This window comes from Furipterus horrens, unplaced genomic scaffold (genome assembly GCF_987537825.1).
Source record: "Furipterus horrens unplaced genomic scaffold, mFurHor1.1.pri manual_scaffold_2, whole genome shotgun sequence".
Classification (NCBI taxonomy): domain Eukaryota; kingdom Metazoa; phylum Chordata; class Mammalia; order Chiroptera; family Furipteridae; genus Furipterus; species Furipterus horrens.
Window position 1 is genome coordinate 152,473,381 of NW_028327172.1, and position 22,178 is coordinate 152,495,558.

The 22,178-nt window shown below is 38.0% G+C and overlaps 1 protein-coding gene across 2 annotated transcripts in view; it reads left to right on the forward strand.

Moving 5' to 3' along the window:
• Positions 1-4,640: 4,640 nt before the first annotated feature.
• ODAD2 (outer dynein arm docking complex subunit 2) overlaps positions 4,641-22,178 on the forward strand; it is a 229,088-nt gene continuing 211,550 nt past the window's right edge. For both annotated transcript variants that reach the window (XM_090268050.1, XM_090268051.1), the window contains exons 1-6: positions 4,641-4,864; positions 11,032-11,189; positions 14,009-14,201; positions 14,799-14,905; positions 15,289-15,425; positions 18,081-18,197. In XM_090268050.1, coding sequence (XP_090124176.1) covers positions 4,641-4,864; positions 11,032-11,189; positions 14,009-14,201; positions 14,799-14,905; positions 15,289-15,425; positions 18,081-18,197 — 936 coding nt within the window. The remainder of the gene's footprint in view (positions 4,865-11,031; positions 11,190-14,008; positions 14,202-14,798; positions 14,906-15,288; positions 15,426-18,080; positions 18,198-22,178) is intronic.

Genomic DNA, 22,178 nt, shown 5'->3' on the forward strand with positions numbered 1-22,178 from the left:
CTGGTGCGGTCAAGGATTTTCTTAATGGACAAAGATAAAAGGCATTAAAAACCATTAAGAAATGTTCTCATTTCCTTCCAATTCTCTGATCTAGACTACTGAAGAGCAGTTTCTGCTTTTCCAGTATGAGTGGTCTACCACATTTGCTTTGGGAGGGAAACATTTAAGCCTCAAATATCATGTGAGAGGCCCTATGCTGTTTTTGAGAACTCAGTTACGATTTACATAGAACACCTGTCTGGAAGTGTGTGGAGAAACGCAAAACGGCGTTTCTAACGAGTATATTTTCTTTCTTTCTGTTGTATTGTTAAGTTGCTAACACTCCTAACTGCTGGTGACTTTAATTAAGGTAAACATATGCCACCGGGTAAAGTGAGTTGGGACAAGTTCACGAGTAAGGAGGCGGAAAAACACTGTTTCCAAAGAGAGGACGAAAGAGGAGGAGTAGGGGGCTGCAGCCCTAAGCGGCCAGGCGTCCCGGGACCTGGGGCAGCGGCGCGGAGGGGCGGGGCGGGAGCGTGGGGTCGTCGGGCCATGTGGCCGCTGTCCCAGGAGGCGCAGGGCGCAGTTTCTGTGCCTAAGTGCCACAGCGGGCTCTGAGCTTCCCTCCGCGGGGCGGCGACGCTCTGCGCGCAGGCGGGACGCCGGCTGTTTAGCTCGCTTCCTAGCAACCGGCGGGCGCGCACAAGCCGGGCCGGCGTGGAGCGGGGCGCTGCAGGTGAGTGCCGGGCCCGGGCGCGGGGCGGCCCCCAGATGGCCCGCCGCACCCCGCGGCTCGTCGCTCCGCGGGCCAAAGGTCTGCGGCCCGCGCTCTGCCTGCGCTGGCGTCTTTGCAGCCGTCCGCGTGGTTCAAGAAAAGGGGGCCTTTCATGGACCCCGCTTCAGTCCCTCTATCCTTGCAGTTCTCTTGTTGGCCCAAGAGCCGCCCCTCTCTCCTTCTCACGCCGCCCCCATCCAACCCCGGCCTCCCCGCAGACCCCCGGCATTTGCCCGGACCTTGGGATTTCCTGCTTCTTCGTCCCACGCCCCCGTCTCCCGATCTGCTTTCTCTACGTCTCTGACGATCTCCCTGACTCTCTTAACCACTTCGCCTTTTTCTTCGCCCTTTGCAGCTTCGCCTCCTCCTCTCTACACTGTCTTCGCTGCCTGCCCGTTCCTGCCTGTCCCCGTACCCCCTCGCCCTTGGACGCTTGTCCTCCAACTCGGACGCCTTCCGCGTCAGTTCTGAAATTTTAATTTTTCTCTAGGCCTCACTGAGTAGCTTTATCATTCTCAGAATGCCGGTGTGACCCAATGGATGTCACCAGCCACATTTACCGATCTCAGAGCGGATGCTCACATTCCCGTAGCCTCATAGAGAATTCAGTTTTGCAGAAGTTATACACGAATGGGTTTCATTTTATTAATGATACTGGAAGCTTGTAACTGACCCTCAGGGAAACAAATTCTATTTATTAGATTAGTAGAGAAAATTAGTGCAAAGTGATTCTCAATTTATGGAAACACACACATGCACAGAAACTTTTGTCCTAATTTTACTCCTTAAACTCCTTTAACATCTTACTTTAATTCAAAGATATGTACTATGTATTCACATGCATTCATTTTAACCATGTTGCTTAGGCCAAAAGAATGTATGGACTGGCAATGGGTGCTAGTTACTAGGGGGCAGCCTGTCCTGGTCAAAAGTGTTAGTTTTTGTATTTTCTTTTCCCCTGAGTTATACTCACTGACCATTTTTGAACACCACTGGAATTAGTTGAATAAATGCTGTAGTTTTGGTTCTCCTGTTAAATTAAGAAGATGTCCGAAATTTCTCATAATTAAGATGAAAAACCACCACATTACCCTGTTTTCTTTTAAAAACTCATTCAGTTAGGCCTGCAAAGCACTTATCTTTTTAATATTCTTAAGCCTCTTTATACATGATCCCCTCTTCTTTGGGATGGTCATAGTACCCCTGAGATTTTCTTAGGCCTTAGCTAAATAGCTTTCTTGAATCAATTCTGCCCATTGCCGCAGCTTCAGGTTTACTAGATTCAGACAAACAATTTAAAGAGATTCAAATATGTTACACTTAGGTTTCTATAAAAAATTTATCATGATGAAAGGAAGAACTTTTTGCATTTCTTAGCTCTTTAAGTGTCTTTCGGGGAGTGGCTGTATGGTATATTGACTGTCATAGTCTTATACAATCTATGCAATTTCACAGTTTTCTTGAAAAAGGTAAAAGAAGGAAATGATGCACACACTGTAGCTTTATAAGATCACCAAAACAAGTGCTTTGCTTAAGTTCAAAAACAAACAGAACTGCCCACCTAAGTCTCTTTGTATAAGATAAAGCAATTGAATATTTGCGCTTATACTTTGCTTGCACTGATTCTCATAATACTGGGAAACTTAAAAGAGTGTTACACATTCACATCAGTTCATGTCTCTGTGTTCGGTATCTCCCAACAGAAACAACACCCTGGAATACTAAAGCAAATGCACAAAACAAATTTGTACCTAACTATGTACATTTTATTTTACTAGCACTTTTATATGTACATGTATATAAATACATGTCTCAACCCTATCCGATGCAATATTCAGTTTTGATAGCAAATATATTGTAGTGCCTGCTTTGCTATTCTGCAAACAAAATTATAGATAATAACCCTATATGCATAGTTTTAAATAATGATAGTACCCTAACTGTAAAATAAAGGAAAATTAAAAGAAAATAATTGTAATAAAGTATTAGCATAAATAAATAATGAAGTGATCAGATGCTCCAGCCTTACACAGAATTACTGTTAATGTAGTAGCTTTAAGTGAAATTGATACAGATACGTCATTGAAACTTAAATTGTGTGACTAGTGTAGCCATTGTTGGTGTGATTTCCCAAAATGCTGAGCTCTTGGTAAAGTTTCATATAACACAGAGTATGTACAGCCTTCCTTTGATTAATATGATAGTTGCAATCCTGGGAAATCCAGTATATATTAAAACTATGAAAAATACTTTGTGATTATTTGTAAAGTGGAGACATAGCACTTAATCTAAATTTTTTCATCTGCTAGATATCTGGAGTTTGCAGCAGAATTCTTCCATGTGGGGGATTGTCCTGGACATTGCAGGACATCTGGCATTCTTGACCCTCATCACTAAGTGCCAATGATGTTCTCGTCCTCTCCTTTTGATGATAAACCATCTGTACAATATATCTGTACTGCTACTCAGCAGGTGGTACTGCTCCACAGGAACCACTGATATAGATGTCCCTGTTCCTGGATTGCAAAGTAAAATCCCCAGGTCACTTATAAAGAATCTTGCTATGTCTGTGCTTTTGTAATAATAATGGTGGGGGATGCTAATTATATTCTATATTTAGCTTTATGACCATTCTAATATTCTGGAAGATTTTAATGATCCATGTTATTATAAATGAGGGAACAAGCAAGTACAAATTATCTAAAAAAAGTAATAAATATCCATTATGAATTAATGTTAAAACTTGTTTTCTAACTTGGTTTTTAGTTAATGTTACAGAGAATGATACCTTTTCAAAAATCTTCTTTTAAAGACAAAGTTAGCCAAAGTGAAGTTTATTTAATTTGAATTTCTGTTTTAAATTGTAATGCTCGACTGTTTTGGTAACCAATTTTGATAAATAACCTAAAAGGGATACTCTTTTTGATAATTAGCCTAAAAGAGATTTCTCACATTTGCTCTTAAGAAAGTTATACCTGGCTGGTGTGGCTCAGTGGATTGAGCATTGGCCTGCAAACCAAATGTCACTGGTTCGATTCCCAGTCAGGGCACATAACTAGGTTGCACGTCAGGTCCCCAGTTGGGGGCGCGAGTGAGAGGCAACCACACAGTGTTGTTTCTCTCCCTCTCTTTCTCCTTTCCCCTCTCTCTAAAAATAAATAAATAAACAAACAAATTAATTAATTAAAAAAAAAGAAAGTTATAAATTACAGTAAAATATCCTGGGCAGGAAATATGGTCAGAGAGTACAGTATTTGGATTGCTCAAATATCCTGGTTTATAGGATCAATATGTAGTACACTTATTTTTAAAGGAAATTAAAATTATATTCCACAGTAATATTCTTATTTTTTTAACTTAATTCCGAAGGCACTTGGGGGACTCGCAGAGCTTCCTGAATCATGTTCCTCAGTCATCTTTGCACTGATGTAGATGTAATGATGATAAGAAAGTCAGGATAACAGAATTAGCATAACTAAACAATGTGTGGCCCAGATCAGATGCTACTTTATATTCAGTCTCAGCAGAGCTGGGAATCAAAGGCCAATTCTTGTTTCCAGTTTGGAGTTTTCTGTTTCCATTTTGGCCCAGGTAAATGAGAAAGAAGTATTCATTTCAGAGCAGATAGAGATTGGAAAGCCCTTAAGTACTAGACAGTTTTACTTAGAGCTGGTTTATGGAAATTAACTATTTAATTGAATTGAGCAATTAGATAATTTTTAAAAATCAACCTCTAAGATGAATAGGCAGAATGTGGGTTGGGTAGTACTAGTTTAAGATCTTGAAAATGAATAATTTTCCGGTGAAAAGGTAGATGCTGTGTCTCTCTTTATACTCTGATAGATTGTGTGTGCTAAGCTCAGCTCTGAGAATCTTTGGATCCATGGGCGTGACGTTGACAAGATCAGCACAGTGGACTGCCGCTGGATATGGAACCAGAACCCTGGAAATTACCCCTCTTAATGAAGCAATATTGAAAGAAATTATTATGTTCGTGGAGAGTTTTATCTATGAACATCCCCAAGAGGCAAAATATGCTTTTGTGGAACCACTTGAATGGAAGACAGATTTGGATCCCTCAGCATTTGAATCGGGTTATATTGTCAGGTAAGCTAGTTAATTGCTCTTGGAATTGAATATCTTCATTGTACATATTTTTATTGATTGATTGTGGGTTTTGGGCAAGTCATTTAACATCTGTGTATCTCAGAAATCTTCTAACCCAGGAATTGCAAACCAGAGGCACTCAGGTGAATTTAGAATGTTTTGTTCTGGCCAACACACTAATTTTCAGTTTGAATTTGTTTCTTTTGATAGGAGATGCATTCTCCAGGTTGCATTCCCAGCATTAGCTGGTTGTTTGCTATCTGGCCTCTGCTCATCTGTATTACCTGCCAGATGCCAGTAGGCCTTGCTTTTGTGACCTCTGAGGTAGACGTACCTTCTGGTATTTAAATCTATCAATTTCTGGGGTGACAGGGAGAATGGCAAATTTTGCTCAATATAAAGGAGGGACTGGTCAACAATAAATATTGTCTTCAAATGGAAGTGTACAAATCTGAGATAAAAAAAGAAAATTCTACCTCTACTTAACCCAGTAAGCCATCAATTTATCACTTTTGAACATAGCTAAATTATAAATTGTATATAAATGTATATAAATATTATATATTATATAACTAAATTATAATTATGATAAATATATTAATTTATATATATATCATTTTTTGTTTTGGTCAACTTCAGTATATTTTCCATTTCAGGCATTGTAATCCTTGGTTTTGCATATGAGCTTTTAAAGTCTGACATACCAAGGACAGTTCCCTAACTAGACAAACTTCCTATAGATGCCTTTTTTCTTTTTTTCCCCCTTTGGGGCTATTTGTGAGAATAAACTAAGAATTTTTTTTTAGAACTGTATTTCAAGAACTTTTTAGTTCTGATATCATGCTCTACCTTTCCTCTGAATTTTCTGAAATCTTTTCAAAGAATTGTATTTTATTTCTAACTCTCCCTGTGGCCATTTTCTGCCACAGTGCTTGTTGTTCCATGTTGCTCCCACCTAAGTTCAGTGTAGTATCATGCATTCTTCTTTTTATAACCTTTGAAAGGTGAACTCAGCTGCAAAAACAATTAAAAACATGAACGACTTAGTACAAAGATAGATTTAAAGCAGATGTCAGAAGGGTATCAAGATTGTCATTGTATCTTGGCTCTGTACTAATTTTGTGTTCATGACCATATCTGGGGCCTCCTTAGGTGGGTTTGCTACAGTCCTCAAATGTATCCCTATTTCTCTTCCTGTGTCCTTGTCCAGTTTCTTTTTGCTTTATGTATCTCTGCACACAGTACTTATGTACACACTTTCCTCTTAAGAAGGATGTTTTGATATTTTGACACCATGTATATTTTGAACCAAAAACCCCTTGATTGTCTTCCTCTGTCAAATTTACTATGTAACTTTTCCTTGGGCCAAGTTTTATATCCTTCATTCTTGTTTGTGACCTTTATTGATGACACTGTTGATGTTGGAAGGGATGCGAAGGTTCTGATAGTGCTTGTTGTTTTTGAAGCAAACATGCCTGTGTGGCTTGATAAAAATCAGGTAACTAATTGCCCTGAAGAAAACAGAGTAAATACCATATTTTCGCTCCATAAGATGCACTTTTTAAAAAAAGTTGGGGGAAATGTCTGTGCGTCTTATGGAGCGAATATTGCGTCACAGACCGTGATGTGTATTACCTGACCTGTCACAGGGACGACAGCTGTTAGAAGAGGAAGCGGTGGGCCCACGCGAAACCCCTGGGGAAGCTTAAATGTCTCACTTTACTGCTGAATCTCAGGGCGTCTGGTCAGTTGCCATCCGCTTCTGCCCATCACCCTGGACCTGGGAGAGTGGTGAGAGCCGCCTGATACCCCCAGCTACAACCGCTGACCTGTCGAATCAGCTGATGCTAATAATGGGTATAAGGCAGTGCCAATTGCCAATTGTCTTTGACACAGGGTGGGGTCTGTGTCAGTAGAACTGCCTCCAATCACCAATCACTGTGTCTTAAACTCTGCCAATCACGAGAGGCAGATGGGTGGAGCTGAAATAACATGTTCTCAGCTGGCTCCTGGCTCCGTTAGATGCTACAGCTGTCTCGTCTACTTCCATACTGTTTCCAGTGCACACCAGATTTCTGTGTGAGGAGGCCAGCAGTAACTGAGCAGCCATAAATGCTGAAGTTTGTAATATGTAAAGGGAGTTACAGTGGGGTCACTATTCTAGTAGTGACACAGGCACTGAGGGGATTAAGGGGTACCACTAGCTGTAACAGGCAGTGGGGGTAGTCTGCCAGAACCTGTAACTAGGATAGTGATACTCTCAGTGACTGTTACAAGTAGTAATACCTTTTAATTCCATCAATGCCTGTTATTAAAGGCCCCCATAGATTCTGATACGATGAGTTCTTAGGGTTCCTAAAAAAACTAGAAGAGTACTTGAACCTGAAAATCTCTCCTTATTTGTTAATGAAAGTGATGATGGTTCTTAACACTGCTGTTGACCTCTGTTCACTTTACATGGTTGAAATATTATTGTTATATTTTATTAAATATTTTAGTACACCATTTGGTTCAGAATATTATTTTTCTTGTTTTTCTCCTCTAAACCTAGGTGCATCGTTTGGTCAGGTGTGTCTTATAGTGTGAAAAATACGGTAGCTGAGATTTTGGTAATAATGGAAAATACCCAATGCTTTCACATTCAGGTCTTCATCACACCCCTTGTTACACTGCCTACCCCCAACCAAAGAACTGTCAGAAGCCCATAGCAAATTGGAATTCACTATGTCTAGGAACATAATAAGTGATGTAAACCAGAGATGCCTAAATGGCTAGCAGAATGTATTAGTAAAACCGCCCCAACTACCTTATTCTTTGGTTCCCATGCACTCTTCTTGTTTAGCTGCTGGCCCTTAGCACATTGTTTATGCACTTGCTTAACAGTCTTTCCAGGCTGGATTCAGGTGTGTAAATGCAGCTGGATGGCCAAAATCGTTATGAAGGATTTGGACTTGGCGTCTCTGTATGTGTTTCTACTAAATAGGAATGTCTTTGGATGTTTTAGAATAAAGGCAGATTCTTCTTTCTATACATTCTCTCAGGCCCCCTGTTGCAAAACCAGGTTAGCTTTGTCTACACTGAAAGTTGGTTGAGGTAGGTAAGCTACCCACTTTTGTTGGTCTCTACAGATATTTTTGGGAATATATTTATACTTGTGGTCTCACTTCTCATTTCATGTTGTTCATCTCCAACTGCACTCTCTGCAGCAGTCAATAAAAATTTGATCAGCCTTCTTCTTCATTAGGCTTTCTGACATTCAAGCTGATCCTTGAGTCATACACTGAAAAGGTTTTACATTTCATCAACTCTCTTCTTTCCTTTTTTTCAAGGTTGTTTTAACTGAATGTATAGGCACAGTACTTGCACATGTTGCATGATTCATTCTTTTCCTTTAGAATCATGCCCTGTGTGCAGCTGTTCACCCTGTAATAACATTTGTCATCATCTCTCCATGTTCAGTTTGGGCAGGGGGCGGGGTATCTCTACTTTCATTTTAATGGAAATCATAGGTCTCCTTATTACCATTTTCAATTGCTTTTGTTCTTGTCCGACAGGATGAGATTAATAATCTTCCTGAAACACCTCAAAATGAAGTCCAAATCCACTGTAAACTAAAGACAGATGACACCACTCAATAGTATCACCATCTGTTGGTGGTACAGGCAGCTGGGGTGCTTTTATTCTTTAGAATCTGGCTTGGAAACTTATAAATTGGATAAGCATTCAGATCACTTTGTAAAAATATTACCTGTTTTTTTTTCTCTGATAGAACTATAATTTCGAGTTGCATTTACTTTAATATTGCAATATTTTAGTTGTGAATCTTGCTCTGCTTTGTCTCAGTGACGTGTGAGTTGGGACAAAATGATTTGCTGCTAAGAGTTCTGTCTGGATGAGAAGTCAGGACACCTTGTGCAGTGGCCCTCCTTCCCACAGTAATGCACGAATCACTCACAGGTCATATCTGTTTTGTCCTTAGTTTCCTGACAAAAATCATGAAGGGCTGAATTACATGATCTCCAGCCTAAAATAATGTATTTTGATAAAATTTCTAAGTCATGGTATCAGGATCATTGGCCATATTTTTGTTATTGGGCTCCTTATTTTCATCCCTGAGAATTACTAAATTGTTTCTCAACTGCAGACTTCTGTCCCATGTGACTATTTAAACATGCAGTTATTGAGTAATTACTATGTTATGGACACTAACCTAGATAGTGGGGACTAAATAAGACATTTTCTTGCTGAGTATTTTTAGCTCCTTTCCCCAATTCCAATTTAAAAGCTTCTTGTTCAGGTCAGTGGGTTTCACTCTTCTTGACCTTCATGAGATGAATACAGCATTTTTCTTTCTAAACGCCCCCCTTTTTTTTTTCAGGTGTGAGAGACTGAGCCTAGAAACTGAAACCTGCTCTTCCACATCATCCTTATAGCTGGCTCTGTTAAGTTACAGGTTTCAACGGGTAGGAGCAATGAAAAATGTCGCTTGTCCCTTTCAGTTCTCCCGTTTTCCACAAGGAGTTTCACTTTCTCAAGTTAGTAGCTTGATATTGTTGGCATTCAGTCAGCCTATAACTTAGTTCTCACCATGCGCTTAGCACTGGTGTTCAGCCCTGATTCCAGGCCTTTAAGAAATCTCCTCAATTCTAAGGACGTTATTCCGAAAGATTTATTTTAGAGAAAATACACATTTTATACACAATGCACATCACTGGCAAGTCTAAAAACATTTTATTTATTCATTTATTCCTGTTATATTGGTTGAACAGCTTCTGTGTATGGTTACTATATGAGGTACTGAGGATAGAGCAATGTGCAAGATTTAAAAAAGGCTCCTGTCTTAGCTTCCTCTTGCTGCTGTAACAAATTACTACATACTCAATGGGTTAAAACAACACAGCTTTATTATTTTATGGTTCTGGAGGTGAAAACTCTAAAATGAGTCTGTGAGCTAAAATGAATGTTGGCAATGCCTGTTTCTTCTGGGGGCTGAGGGAAATTCATTCTTGCCTTTTCCAGCTTCTGGAGGCACCTATATTCCTTGGCTTGTGACTCCGCATTTCTCTGACCTCTGTTTCCATCATTACATCACCTTCTCTGACTTCACCCTTTCTGCCTGCCTCTTCTAAACACCCTTATTGATTACATTGGACCAACCAAGATATTTCAGGGTAGTCTTTCAATCTCAGGATCCTTAACTTAATCCATCTGCAAAGGCCCTTTTGCCATGTAAAGTAATATATTCACAGGCTTTGGGGACTAGGACGTGAACAACTGGGAGGAGCCATTATTCTGAGTCCCAGTTTCTATCCTCTTGTTTCTGTTCTAGTGAAATAGTGTCCTGACTCCATCAGACTTACTTTTTCTGATAAACTGTTTATATTTCACATCTGTTTATCTGCATTACAATTTAAAATATGTTGGATTAAATCTTCAGAAGTGGGCAATTTTCCTAGGGATATTAGTATGTAACGAAAAACCTAGGTAGTTTAATTAATGTAAATAATAGAAGTCTATAGGAATATCACTGCCATAAAAAATCTTAATAGCTAAAAAATGCCAACTTAAAAAAGTCATTAAAATGGACAGAAACATAAATCTAGGAGACTCAATAATTTCTGATCAGGAAAAGTCCATTAAAAAAAACTGCTTAAAATTCTAAAGTAAACCTAATTAAGGTGTTTGGAGTAGAAAAATAATCTACAGAGAGGATCGAGTTTGTCTTTTTTCATAGCTTTTTTTGTTCATAACACAGAGTCATGAAGAAGATGTCTAACCACTAATTGCTGTGGTGTAAAAATTGTGTAAATAAAATAACAGTGGAAATCCTCAAAACATGAATGGTTCTGTAGAATCAGTGATTTTAAAAGATGTTGAACACATTGTTACAAAAACAAAAACTGGTTAAGTTCATGTAGGTTTTTAAGAAATTGCTTAAAATTTTCTTTCTGGCTGTATCATATTGCTCACTGTGATTGCTAATGAATTTGGGGATTTAAGGTCCTGAGTGTGGATGAAAGGGGGAAAATGATTGAACTAACAAGAGGTATTTATACCCTGTTTTATAATGACACATGGGAATAATTAGTTGAAATACCTTGAATTTAACTTCTGCTGGCATCCAGGTAACCCTAAGTTTTCTTTCTTTTCTTTTTTTTCATTTCTAGTGCAACAACAGTCAAATCAGAAGATGCTGATAAAAATGGACAGCCTTTGCTATTTCTTTCTGTGCCACAAATTAAAGTTCGGAGCTTTGGGCAGCTGTCTTGCTTGTTATTTATTGCCAAAGATACAAAGCTGAAGGAGGCACAGGCATGCATTGAAGGTGATGTTTACACTCCAATCTGTGATTTGAACTTTAAGAAACATAATCTTGGGACAAATAATTTGTTACAGTCTTTTGAAAAGTGTCCTGTAACCTAAAAGGTAAAAAGTAATATGTTCAGCTTCATAAAAATGTCATTAATTTTACTTGGCTGAAATGTTATGCTGATATCAAATTTCTGCTTTAAAATGAAAGGCCTAATATATTACCACTAGTAAGCTTCTAGATTTCTCATTTTAAAGAGAGCCTTCTTAGCTTCTGGAACAACCTGAGGCCTTGTAGCCTTGAAGGTCCATGTCAGGAGAGAAGACTGATATCCATGACCGCAATCTACACTCTCCCCTCACATACTGCTGCGATGGATGCTGACCTCTTTCCTTTAAAGTGAACGTGGGCTCTTCCTTAGCAGAAAGCCCATAATAATCTCCCTTTCCATTTGTCTCAACGCATTCCATTAGGGACCGTATAACTGCTGTGGTAGTTAACAGTCATTCAATAGGAAATATTTTCCCCTTTATTAAGGATATACATATATTATGCTCATTGTTGTCTAATCATCTCACATCCAAACAAGGATGTGACCAATTGCCTGTTATCATTGTGCTCTAAATACCTAATGAAGTTATGTATGTGTTTTGCTTTCTGGAATCATTTGACCAGTGGGTCCTAGGTATAAGGTACCTTGAGTTCTGCTTCTCATCCTTTTTTTGCCACTGTCCATTGCTGTCTAATGGGAAGATGGTCTTTCCCTTCTCTTTTTAATTAGATTAAGATGTGTACCTTAGGATAGCAGTCTTTATTTCTTGCCTACTCTTCCCTACTAGGCTGTTCTGTACACCAAAGTTGCTTTCATGAGGAGGAATGAAATCTTGAGAGTAAAGCTAAATTCAAGAAGATAGTTAATAAGGGCACTATTGTTCATTAAATTCAACTTACATAAATTCAATACATAGACTACTGTATATCTAGATTGGCTAGGATATGTGTTTTTTGCTGCATTTTGCCCTTTCTAAGTAAAACTTTAGTTTTAGATTCAAATTACATGGTACCTGGCAATTTGGGAGTCAGTTTTATATCTTTCCCCAGAATTCACCTAGTACCGCTTTTCATAAATATTTATAGATGACATTCATCAGGTTGATAAGTTGAGATTGCATGACAGGAGGTACAAGGAAAGGAGACCCAACTTCCCTTGCATTTCCTGTCTAGCAGTCTTTCCTCAGTCCTATACCTCCTACTGCTTCCTGGTGGTATAGCCCTTATCCTGTTGTCAAGTTAATCCCATTACTGCACTTCATTTCATTCAGGTCAGCCTTCTGAATTAGTCCCATAGCCATTTTCCTTTTCCTTGTCCAGATGCACATATATTTCATCTTAAATTCTTTTTTCTAAATGTGTTTTTCCTTGCTCCTCATTTTCAATCATATATATTTTAACCTTTATCAAACTCTGTTTTTAGCATCTCTAGCTTCAACTTCCATATCTATGTCAGCCTTGTACATGAGTTGGTATTTAGGTTTTTCACTCTAGTTTTGGTATGTGTGTAAATACTGCTTAGATTACTTTTTCCAGCTCCAACATCAAGAGATTGGAAAGATAGGTGGTTAGAACAGGCAGGAGATCCATGGACTAAGAGAAGCATATACTTTCGCATTTTTATTGAATTTAGGAAGCATGCCATTTGGGAAAGAAGCATGCATTTGTGAATCCTGAGCATTGGTACACACATGCACACACACACACACGCACACACATGCAACTCTAGTGATGATTCTTCTAAGGAGACTAGTACATGTATCCCCCGTATAACACGGTACTTCTATAACACAGTTTCACTCTAACATGATATGACTATAGAAGATATCCAAGAATTACTGGTAGAAGAAGAAACTGATGAAGCAGTTTTGGTGGAAATGACATCTGGAACGTGCCAAGATAACTTAAATTAGGGGACAATAGCACTGATGAAAATGAAGAAGTTAAACAGTTTATTCTAAAAAGCGTAAAGAAAGGACTAGACTTAGCTGAACAGTTAATCATATTTCTTAAATGAAGATCCTTGCACTGAAAGGAGCACAAAGTTTAAGAGAGAACTTCAAAAGTGCTTAGCACCATATAACAAAATTTATAAAGATCTCAGCTAAAAGCAAGCAATCTAAAATAACAGATTTTTTGCCAAAAGTGGAGCATAGAAATCAAGATAATGCTGAAGAACGTTCAGAGGATGAGGATATCTTGTCAAAAAGAAAATGCATTTGGTTAATGGAGCTTAATAGTGGTGAAGAAAACATTACTTAATTCATATTAATGTGTAATACTTTTGATGAAAATTGCTTTAATAAAAATATTTCTCTTAATTCTAAAAATAGTATTTTTTTAAAATTTTTGGAACCTAACCCCATTTTTGTACTAGTTCTTTGTTTTGTGTGACATGGATTCGCATAAGAACCTAACAACAGTGTTTTATACAGGTGTTACCTGTATTTCCCTATCTTCAAATCAATCTTGAATATATTATTGAATGCCTATTTTGGATAATGACTCGTGGTCTTAAAAAAAGAAGGAAAATCTTAGTCTTTGTTCTATTAGGGAGATGATATATATAATGATATTACTATACAAGAGAGACCATCTCAAAAGGTATAAGAAAGTCTCTAAATTCAGTAAATCTGAGAAGTGGACATTGATTCTAATTGGGTCAGTTAGAGAAAGCATAATGAAAGAAACAGTGGAGTGGATGTCAATGGATTTGTTCATCTTTGTGTTTTTTATAATAAAAGACAAGAGAATAATTTTTATTTATTTACTTTTTTGGTCAGCTAACAGAAATCCTGTAGCGAAAATCTTGGGCTTGGATTATAATACGATGAAAGAAGAATCATCTATATTAAACATTCTTGATAAAGTTTTTGAAGATGATGATCCTGAAAGTAAGATTAAGATGAAGATTGCCATTCTGCTTAAGCAGCTGGATCTGCACCTTCTCAATCATTCTCTAAAACATATTTCATTGTGAGTATTAAAAAAAAATCTCTAAAAGTGCTTTCAGAGTTTTAGAAAAAAAAGCATGGAAGTTATTTCTATTGATTTAGCATTCAGTTTTATTGGAATAACATTTGTTCATTGCATGGATATTTCCAGTTCTACAAATTGAAATTTACTTTAACATTCCTAAAACATTCTAATGGGGTTTCATCTAATTCTGAAGACATTGAGTGGCCTTAGACTTTCCAGAGCCTCTTAAATTAAGACTCTTAGATAAGTTATTAAATTATAGTGCAAATATCATGTAGAATTTATCAGTTTTAAAACTTGTTTATTTTTCTAGTGTTTTCTAATATTACAGTATTATAATTAAGAAATAAAGCAAATATTTAAGTGAATATATTTAATGGTCTATTATACACAAGTCAGTAACTCCTTGCTGGTTTGACAGTGTTATGAGATTATAGCATGGCCAAAATTAGCTGCAACTTTGTTATTGTTTATAATTTAACTGCAATTTTAATTATAAAAAATATTTCCCTTGCCATAATGGAATGCTATGACTTTTTTTTTGTAGAGTCTGTTTTAAGATATTTTAAATGAATATCTAAATGTTTATTTCAGAGAAATATGTTTAAATCCAGAGGCAGTTAAGAATGACATAGAACTGCTCAAACGTTTCTCAGGAAAAGGAGAAGAAACAGTCTTGGAATATATCAAATATACCTCAGGTTTTTATCTTCTCATTCATTTATGTTATATATGTTTTCATAATTATTTTTCAAAATGCTTCAATAGCTACATTGGAATTTAATATTTCAGAAAGTGAAAACAAACCCTGGCTGGTGGGACTCAGTTGGTTGGAGTGTTGTTCCATAAATCGAAATGCTGAGAGTTTGATCCCTGGGGGTCCTTATGGAGGCAACTAATAGATATTTCTCTCTCTCTCTCCCTCTCTCTCTCTACTCCCCTTTCCTCTCTCTCTAAAAGCAATGAAAAATGTCCTTAGGTGAGGATTAAGACAAAAAGAAAATGAAAACAATTTTAATAATATTTACTTTTTTGGAGCCAACGTATTTTACACAACTCTAAGTTGATTGATAATTGGTTTCAGGTTATGAATTTTCAAATGGATGTAGAGCCCCACCTTGGAGACAAATTCTTGGGGAAATTTGTTATGTGCTGGTGAAACCACATGACGTTGAAACTTTGTGCGTTACTTGTAGTGCAGAAGGAGTCTTTTTAAATGGTGTAAGTAATATTCATAAAACATTATTGACATTGGTACTTAGCTTGGTGTCTGTAAGTGCAGACATGTCTCTAGGATTGGGTTCCAATGACCATAGAAAATGAAATACTGTTCTGTGAGATTCAAGCAGATCCCTCTGCTATGTGTGTTTGCTGGGACAAATCCACAGTTGTCTCAGAATTAGTGCCAGCATTCCCCATGGCAGGACATTAAGTCAGTCTTCTGAGAAATGGCCTTCCACGTGACTCATTTCACTTCATAAAATGAGCACTGAGATAACAGAAGCACTAACTACAGCTTCTGCCCTAAGAGTTGAAGGACAAAGGAAAGAAGAGGAGGGCTTGTCAAAATGTGGATGCCTGAAGGAGGTGCCCCAGGAAGCTGGGACCCTGATGTCTGGGAAGGGGGCACTGCCAGGCTGTGCCGATACCTTAGGGTCTCAGAGGAGGGCCTTTCAAAGCTGGGATTTAGACCTCTGGAGAGTGGACCCTGCTTGCCTTGGTGATTGTCCCTTAGGAGCTCAGAGGAGGGGCCCCCATATAACTGGGACTTACATCTCTGAGGAATGGTCACTTCAAGGTTGTGCTGGTTCCATCAGAGCTCAGGTGACTTCAATGACACTGGGACTGAGACCTCTGAGGAGTGAGTGCTTCCCAATTAGTGTTGGCCCTCCGGAGCTCAGAGGAGGTCTTAGCAGAGCTAAGACCCAGATCTTTGAAGATGATGCCCTGGTAGGCTGATGATGGTATTTCTGGCGTGGGGGGAGGGTGATGGTGACGAGTCCTTTTCTGGGACTATAGGGAAGAAAACACTGGAAATTAGAACCAACTGTTGCTGTTGGAAGCAACTGCCACTGCCAGGGGGTGTGGGACAGTTGCTGGGTTGACTAACAGGAACAAGAGACAAGTAGGAGGGAGCACGTCCCTTCTCCTTCTTTTACTTCCTACTGACTGAAGCAAACCTAACCTGGCAAAGGAGAAACACCATTTTGCAGATTCTCAGCCCAACTATCACAAAGCAGAGTGTGGTGGGTGGGTGAGCTTCGAGCTGAGACAGAGACAGCACGTAACCTTCTGAATTTTTTAGATTAAAAAAACTATTTTGAGTCTCATACTCGTTCACTGAACTTAGCTAGACAAAGCTCAGCTTTCTCGTCTGCAACACTCTGTCCTCAGTGTCTTCAGTGTAGTTTTGGGTCTCACCACCAAAATTCAGCAGAGAGGACCCAGCTCACCCAGGGGAGTGCTTGGAGAGTTGTCACACCTGGACTTGGGTGGGTGCTGTCTTCTAATTACTTGTAGGCACCTTTTCTGACATGCCTTAGGTGCTTTTCTTATCAGCATGACACTTAGCTTATTTCTGCATTAAATGGCAGAGATGACCTAAATATAATTTTGCTTTTGGTTTGGTTTGATACTTTAGAAAAGTGAAATATCCACCTAGAAAATAAGATATTGAAAAGGAATGGTTTTCTTTGACCTTCTAGAGTGGGACAAGGAGACTTTGCTTCTTGTAAAAGGTTATTTATTAATCCACAGACAGTTTTATTTTATATGGAAACATCTAAGTATTCCTCTCAGTTTAAAAATGAAACTATTCAGTAAATACAACAAAATGTCTCACATACTACAGTTATATGTATATATCTGTTATATATAGTTACATATATACTTACACGTGTGTGTGTGTGTGTGTGTGTATTTGGTTGATAGAGAATAATAGCAGTAGGAAAGAAGAGGGAAATGAGAAAAAGAGAGAGACAAGGATAGAGGCAGAGGCAGAGGGTGGAGGGATGGATGGTTTCATCAAGACCATAACCCTGACAAAGCAGCCCAGAGCAACCATGCAGACACAGAACAAGAGCAATGTGACAAAAAGAAACATAGGTTTTTCTTTTATTATATATTTTATTGATTTTGTTATTACAGTTGTCCCAATTCCCCCCCCTTTTCCCTCCTCCATCCAGTAGCCCCTTTCCTCCAGCAATCCCCCCCTTTGTTCATGTCCATGGTTCATGCGTTAAGTTCTTTGGCTTCTCCATTTCCTATACTATTCTTGACATCCCCCTGTCTATCTTGTTCCTACCGATTTTGCTTCTTAATTTCTGCACCTTTTCCCCACTCTCCCCCTCCCCCCTCCCAGCTGATAACCCTCCAGATGATCTCCTTATCTATGACTCTGCTCCTGTTCTGCTTGTTTGCTTAGTTTGTTTGTTTTTTGATTCAGTTATTGACAGTTGTGACTTTGTTGCCTTTTTAATGTTCATAGTTTTGATCTTTTTCTTGAAATGTCAAAGGAAATGTAGGCTTTTCTGTGGTGGCCGTTCTAGTCTTGAGGCCTTCTATGACTTCATTAGAAGCTCTTGGAGTCATAATGCATTTTCACATGAGAGGAGCACAGAGGAAGGTCTCACTTCTATGCTGAGTAGCAGAGTGCCCTATTGCATCTAGGAGGCACTCAGTAAAGGCTTGCTGAATGCATGTGTGAATGGATAACACTGAGGGAAGAGGGAAGGGTTTCACCTTTACATTTCATGTATAAGGACTACCACATGGATCCTTTAGAGAAGAAAATAATGTGTTATTGGGTTGTGATGTATTGATCAGGTTTTATATTGCTATTACATTAATAATAGCACCAAAAATTTTCTTTCAAAGGGCAAAACAGATGATGAGGGGGAAATTAATTATGAGAGAAAAGGACCAATTTATAAAGACCTTGTCACATTTTTAAAGGACAAATCAGCAAAATTTTCAGAAATTATGTCTCAACAGGTAAGTTTTATAGTCTCTTTTGAACTTTCATAGCATTATATTACTTGACAACAACTTTTTATAGTATAAAAAGTGATTCTGCCTGTTGTTGGACACTACTTTTAATTACTGGAATTTTTTACACAATAATATGAAGTAAGAAATATTATAAATGTAGTACTTAAGAACGTTTCTCATTTTCTTTAGGTGGTAGGTTTAATATTTCACTTTTTTCCATTTTCCCTTTTGAATGAATAACACTAAAAATAAAGGACTCAGCCCTGTTAATGAAGCCTAGATGTTTTGATTATTTTCATCCCATGATTACTACCTGACTGAATTGTCTTAATAGGTGTGCCAATTGCATGTCCATAGAAGTGTGCTTCTTTTGTGTCCTCCATGGTTTTTGAAATAGTGCTGAACAAAGAAATCAGTCAGTATAATGTTTTGTGAAATAAAATTCTGGTTAAAGTTGATATGGGTAAGAAATGACATGCAAGAACTACTAATGTGATACACTTAAGCCAGGCTGATTCTCAGGCCAGCGTCAGTTGGATAGACCACATGAGATAGTTCGTCAGATCCGTTTTCCTCCTGACCCCACCACCTCTGGAGTGCTCATTTGCTCCCAGACAGCTCCTGCTCTTGCCATGGCTCATCTCCCTGTCATCATCCTGTGAGTTATTTTTGTTTCCTAGTGTTTGATCACCTGTTTCCTGGAATAGAATTTTCCTTTGTTGTTGTTATGAAATATATACATAAAAATGTAAAAATTGCCATTTTAACCATTTTAAGTGTATCATTCAGTGGCATTAATTACATTCACAATATTGTGCAACCATTACTACTGTCTCTTTCGAATCTTTTTCATCATCCCAAACTAAAACTTTTACCTATTAGGCAATAACTTCCCAATCCTCCTTCTCCTGGCTCTGGGGAAGCTCTAAACTCTAAACTCTAATGTCCAGGTATTTTCTCCCAGTTTGTGGCTTGTCATTTCATTCTCTAAATAGGGTCTTTCAAAGAGCAAATGTCTTCAGTTTTGATGAACTCCAACTTACTAATTTTCTTATACTGTTGTATCTAAAGCTTTGTCAGACCCAACCAATATCACAAAGATGTTCTCCAATGTATTCTTCTAGAAGTTTTCAAATGCTGTTTTACATTTTAGACCTATGATACATTTTGAGTTATTTTTGTACATGATGTGAAGTATGGATCAAAGTTGGATCTAGTTGTTTCACCCTTAGAGTGCCATGCGTAATTGCTAAAATTCATGGGAAAAATGCCAGGCTATTTTGCTGAGAAATGCAGAGTTTATGAAAATGTCTGTAAAAACATTATTACTCATAATAATTTGCTGAAAATTTCACATCATATAGTAAATACACTCTTCTTTTGTAAGCAGTGTTCTTTGACACAATTTAGCAAAAAATTCATTGCATTAAAATTATCTTATTATAACAATTACTTTAGAAAAAATATTTTCCTTCAATATGGCTTTTGAAGTATAATATATGGCATAATATAAAACCTATGATTATAATTTGAAAAAACACATAGCAATATGGATAACAAGCAAGAAGTATGCCAAATATTGCACACATTTTTGAGAAAGAAAACTTCATAACGTACAGAAAAAATGAACACAAATGGCATTCACACTAGAGACATATATCAATAGATATCAACAGTGAAAAACAAAAATGAATTGCAAAAACAACACAATAATAGTAAAATGTTTATATATTAACTTTTGTGGCTATTGATGCATCTTGGGTGCAGCCCTTTGTCACATCTCACACATACTGTTCTCGACCTGATTTTTCTTTCTGATGTTGAACATTCCGTACACAATCTTAGCTTTCTTTCTGGAAGCATCTTTACACCATATACATGAGAGGGACCTGGTGGATTTTCTTCATTGCTGGATTTGTTAACAATGTCTCTAAACTCATGCTATTCTTTGACAAGCTCTTCTATTATGGAGGTGTTGAAGTTCAATCGAGACATTGGTTTGTTCCCACCTAAAAAATTTTCCTTATAAAGAATGTATGCATTTAGCAGCATTCTTGATACTACATTGAGCACAGCCTTCTTCCAATACTTTCGTGTTCTTCTTTCATCCAAATACATGTCATGTCAGATGTGTCTATGCCTCCCATGTATCAGTTGTATTCCAATATGATAGCTGGCTTGGGAATTGTTGTTATATTTCTTTTTGATGCTATGTTCGACACTCTTGGGATTGAATAAGAGCTAAGGAGCAATACCTACTTTCTTTGGGATTTCTTTTCCCTAAACCCACACAGTAACAGGAAGGCATTTCTAAAAAATCTTACCTCTCCCACATTGAACTTCTGTAGAATCTGGTAAGGGAAAAAATTTTGATTCCTACAAAGTGTTCCTGTAATGTATGTCCCTACTGAGTACAGGTACCTAGCCAGGGGAATCAAACTTAAAAAATTGTCGCAAAAGATGTGGTAACCTTTATTCGTATAATTTCCTGTGGTAAGCAATTTAGTTACTCAGTATAGGCCAAACCATGTTTTTTCACATCATCTTTGTCCGTATTACCTTTTGCTTCAAGGTAAGCATAGAATACAAGATAGTAATTTGAGACTGTATTACACATCCAAAATTTTACTCCCCAGTGGTGATGGTGTTTATTTGGCAAGTACTGCAATAATCTGCTATGACTTTTGGTACCAACCAAACTCTCATCAATGCTCAATTGTTGGTGGGGAGTATAGTAATGCTGAAAGATACAATCGGTGTGATCAACTGTTGGCTGAAATTTAGCACATGAGTCATAAGATGGATCATCAGGAGTGGGGATTTTGGAATTGTCTACAAGATGAAAAAACCTCAGCAATAACTGAAATTGGTTATGAGAGAACATGTGCCAGAACCAAGGAGTTGACAAAGATTTATTTTTGTACCAGTAGCTGTACCTACTTGGTTTAGTAATTATGCCCATGTTCAGTATACAAGCTATAAAAGCTTTTATTTCTGCAATTGTTGGTTTCCAAGAACTCATTCTAGAATTAGGGGATAAGTTTTCGTGTGACTGAAGGTACTGTTGTGCATGTCTGTTGGTTTCAGAGACCATCAGCTTCATCAGTACTTCAGTGAAAAAGAGATGAAAATAAGCAATTGGCTTAGAATCAGTCGGTGCGGCATGCTTCAAACCTGGAAGCGCTGCAAACCGATGTTGAAGTTGTCTGTGTCCTGCCCATCTGCTTCCGTCTCAACCCAACAGCTTTCACTAGCATCGCTTTCAGAAGAAGATGGTTCAGCTTCATCTTCACTTACTTCATCTTCAGATGCACTGCTCTCAAGATCACTTATCCCAAAATTGCTGTCACTCAATTCATCGCTGATCAGCTTAGAAATTTCTTCATGCAAAGTTTCCTTTCTCTTCGTTGGGGCATTCATTTTCTGTTTTTCTATAAATGTTTTTCCAATATAAAAAGCCAAGGGCACAAAATGAATGAATAGTGGCTGTAAGAATTGTATAAGATCACCCCCTGGCTAAAGTTCAGCGGAATCCTTTTCTTCATCTACGACTCTTGAAAGCAGTCTTGCTCTTGCAGTGCTAAAGAATGATCCACTCTAGTATGATAAGAATATTGCTTTACCCAGAGGATACCAACTTTTGATACTTTTTATTCAAAGCAGGAGAAAATGCGCATTTTCCACAAACACTGTTGGGCATTGGTGACATCTGAATTTGCTCTGATGCAGAGAGACTAACATTTGTTTTGTTTACAACCTACTAGAGCAATACCCTGAGGGCCAATGCAGCACTTCACATTTCTGCAGTAAACAATGTCCCCTCATCCAAAAAACTGACTCATTGTAAGATGGTATAAGGTCCCCCACTCTATATCATATCCATATTCAGGTTCCTAGGTCTCCATATGAGGTGGTCAAATGTCTCTAGGACTCTCCACGTTTCCATTGCGAGAGCAATAAACCTACTCTGCTGAGACACCGGAA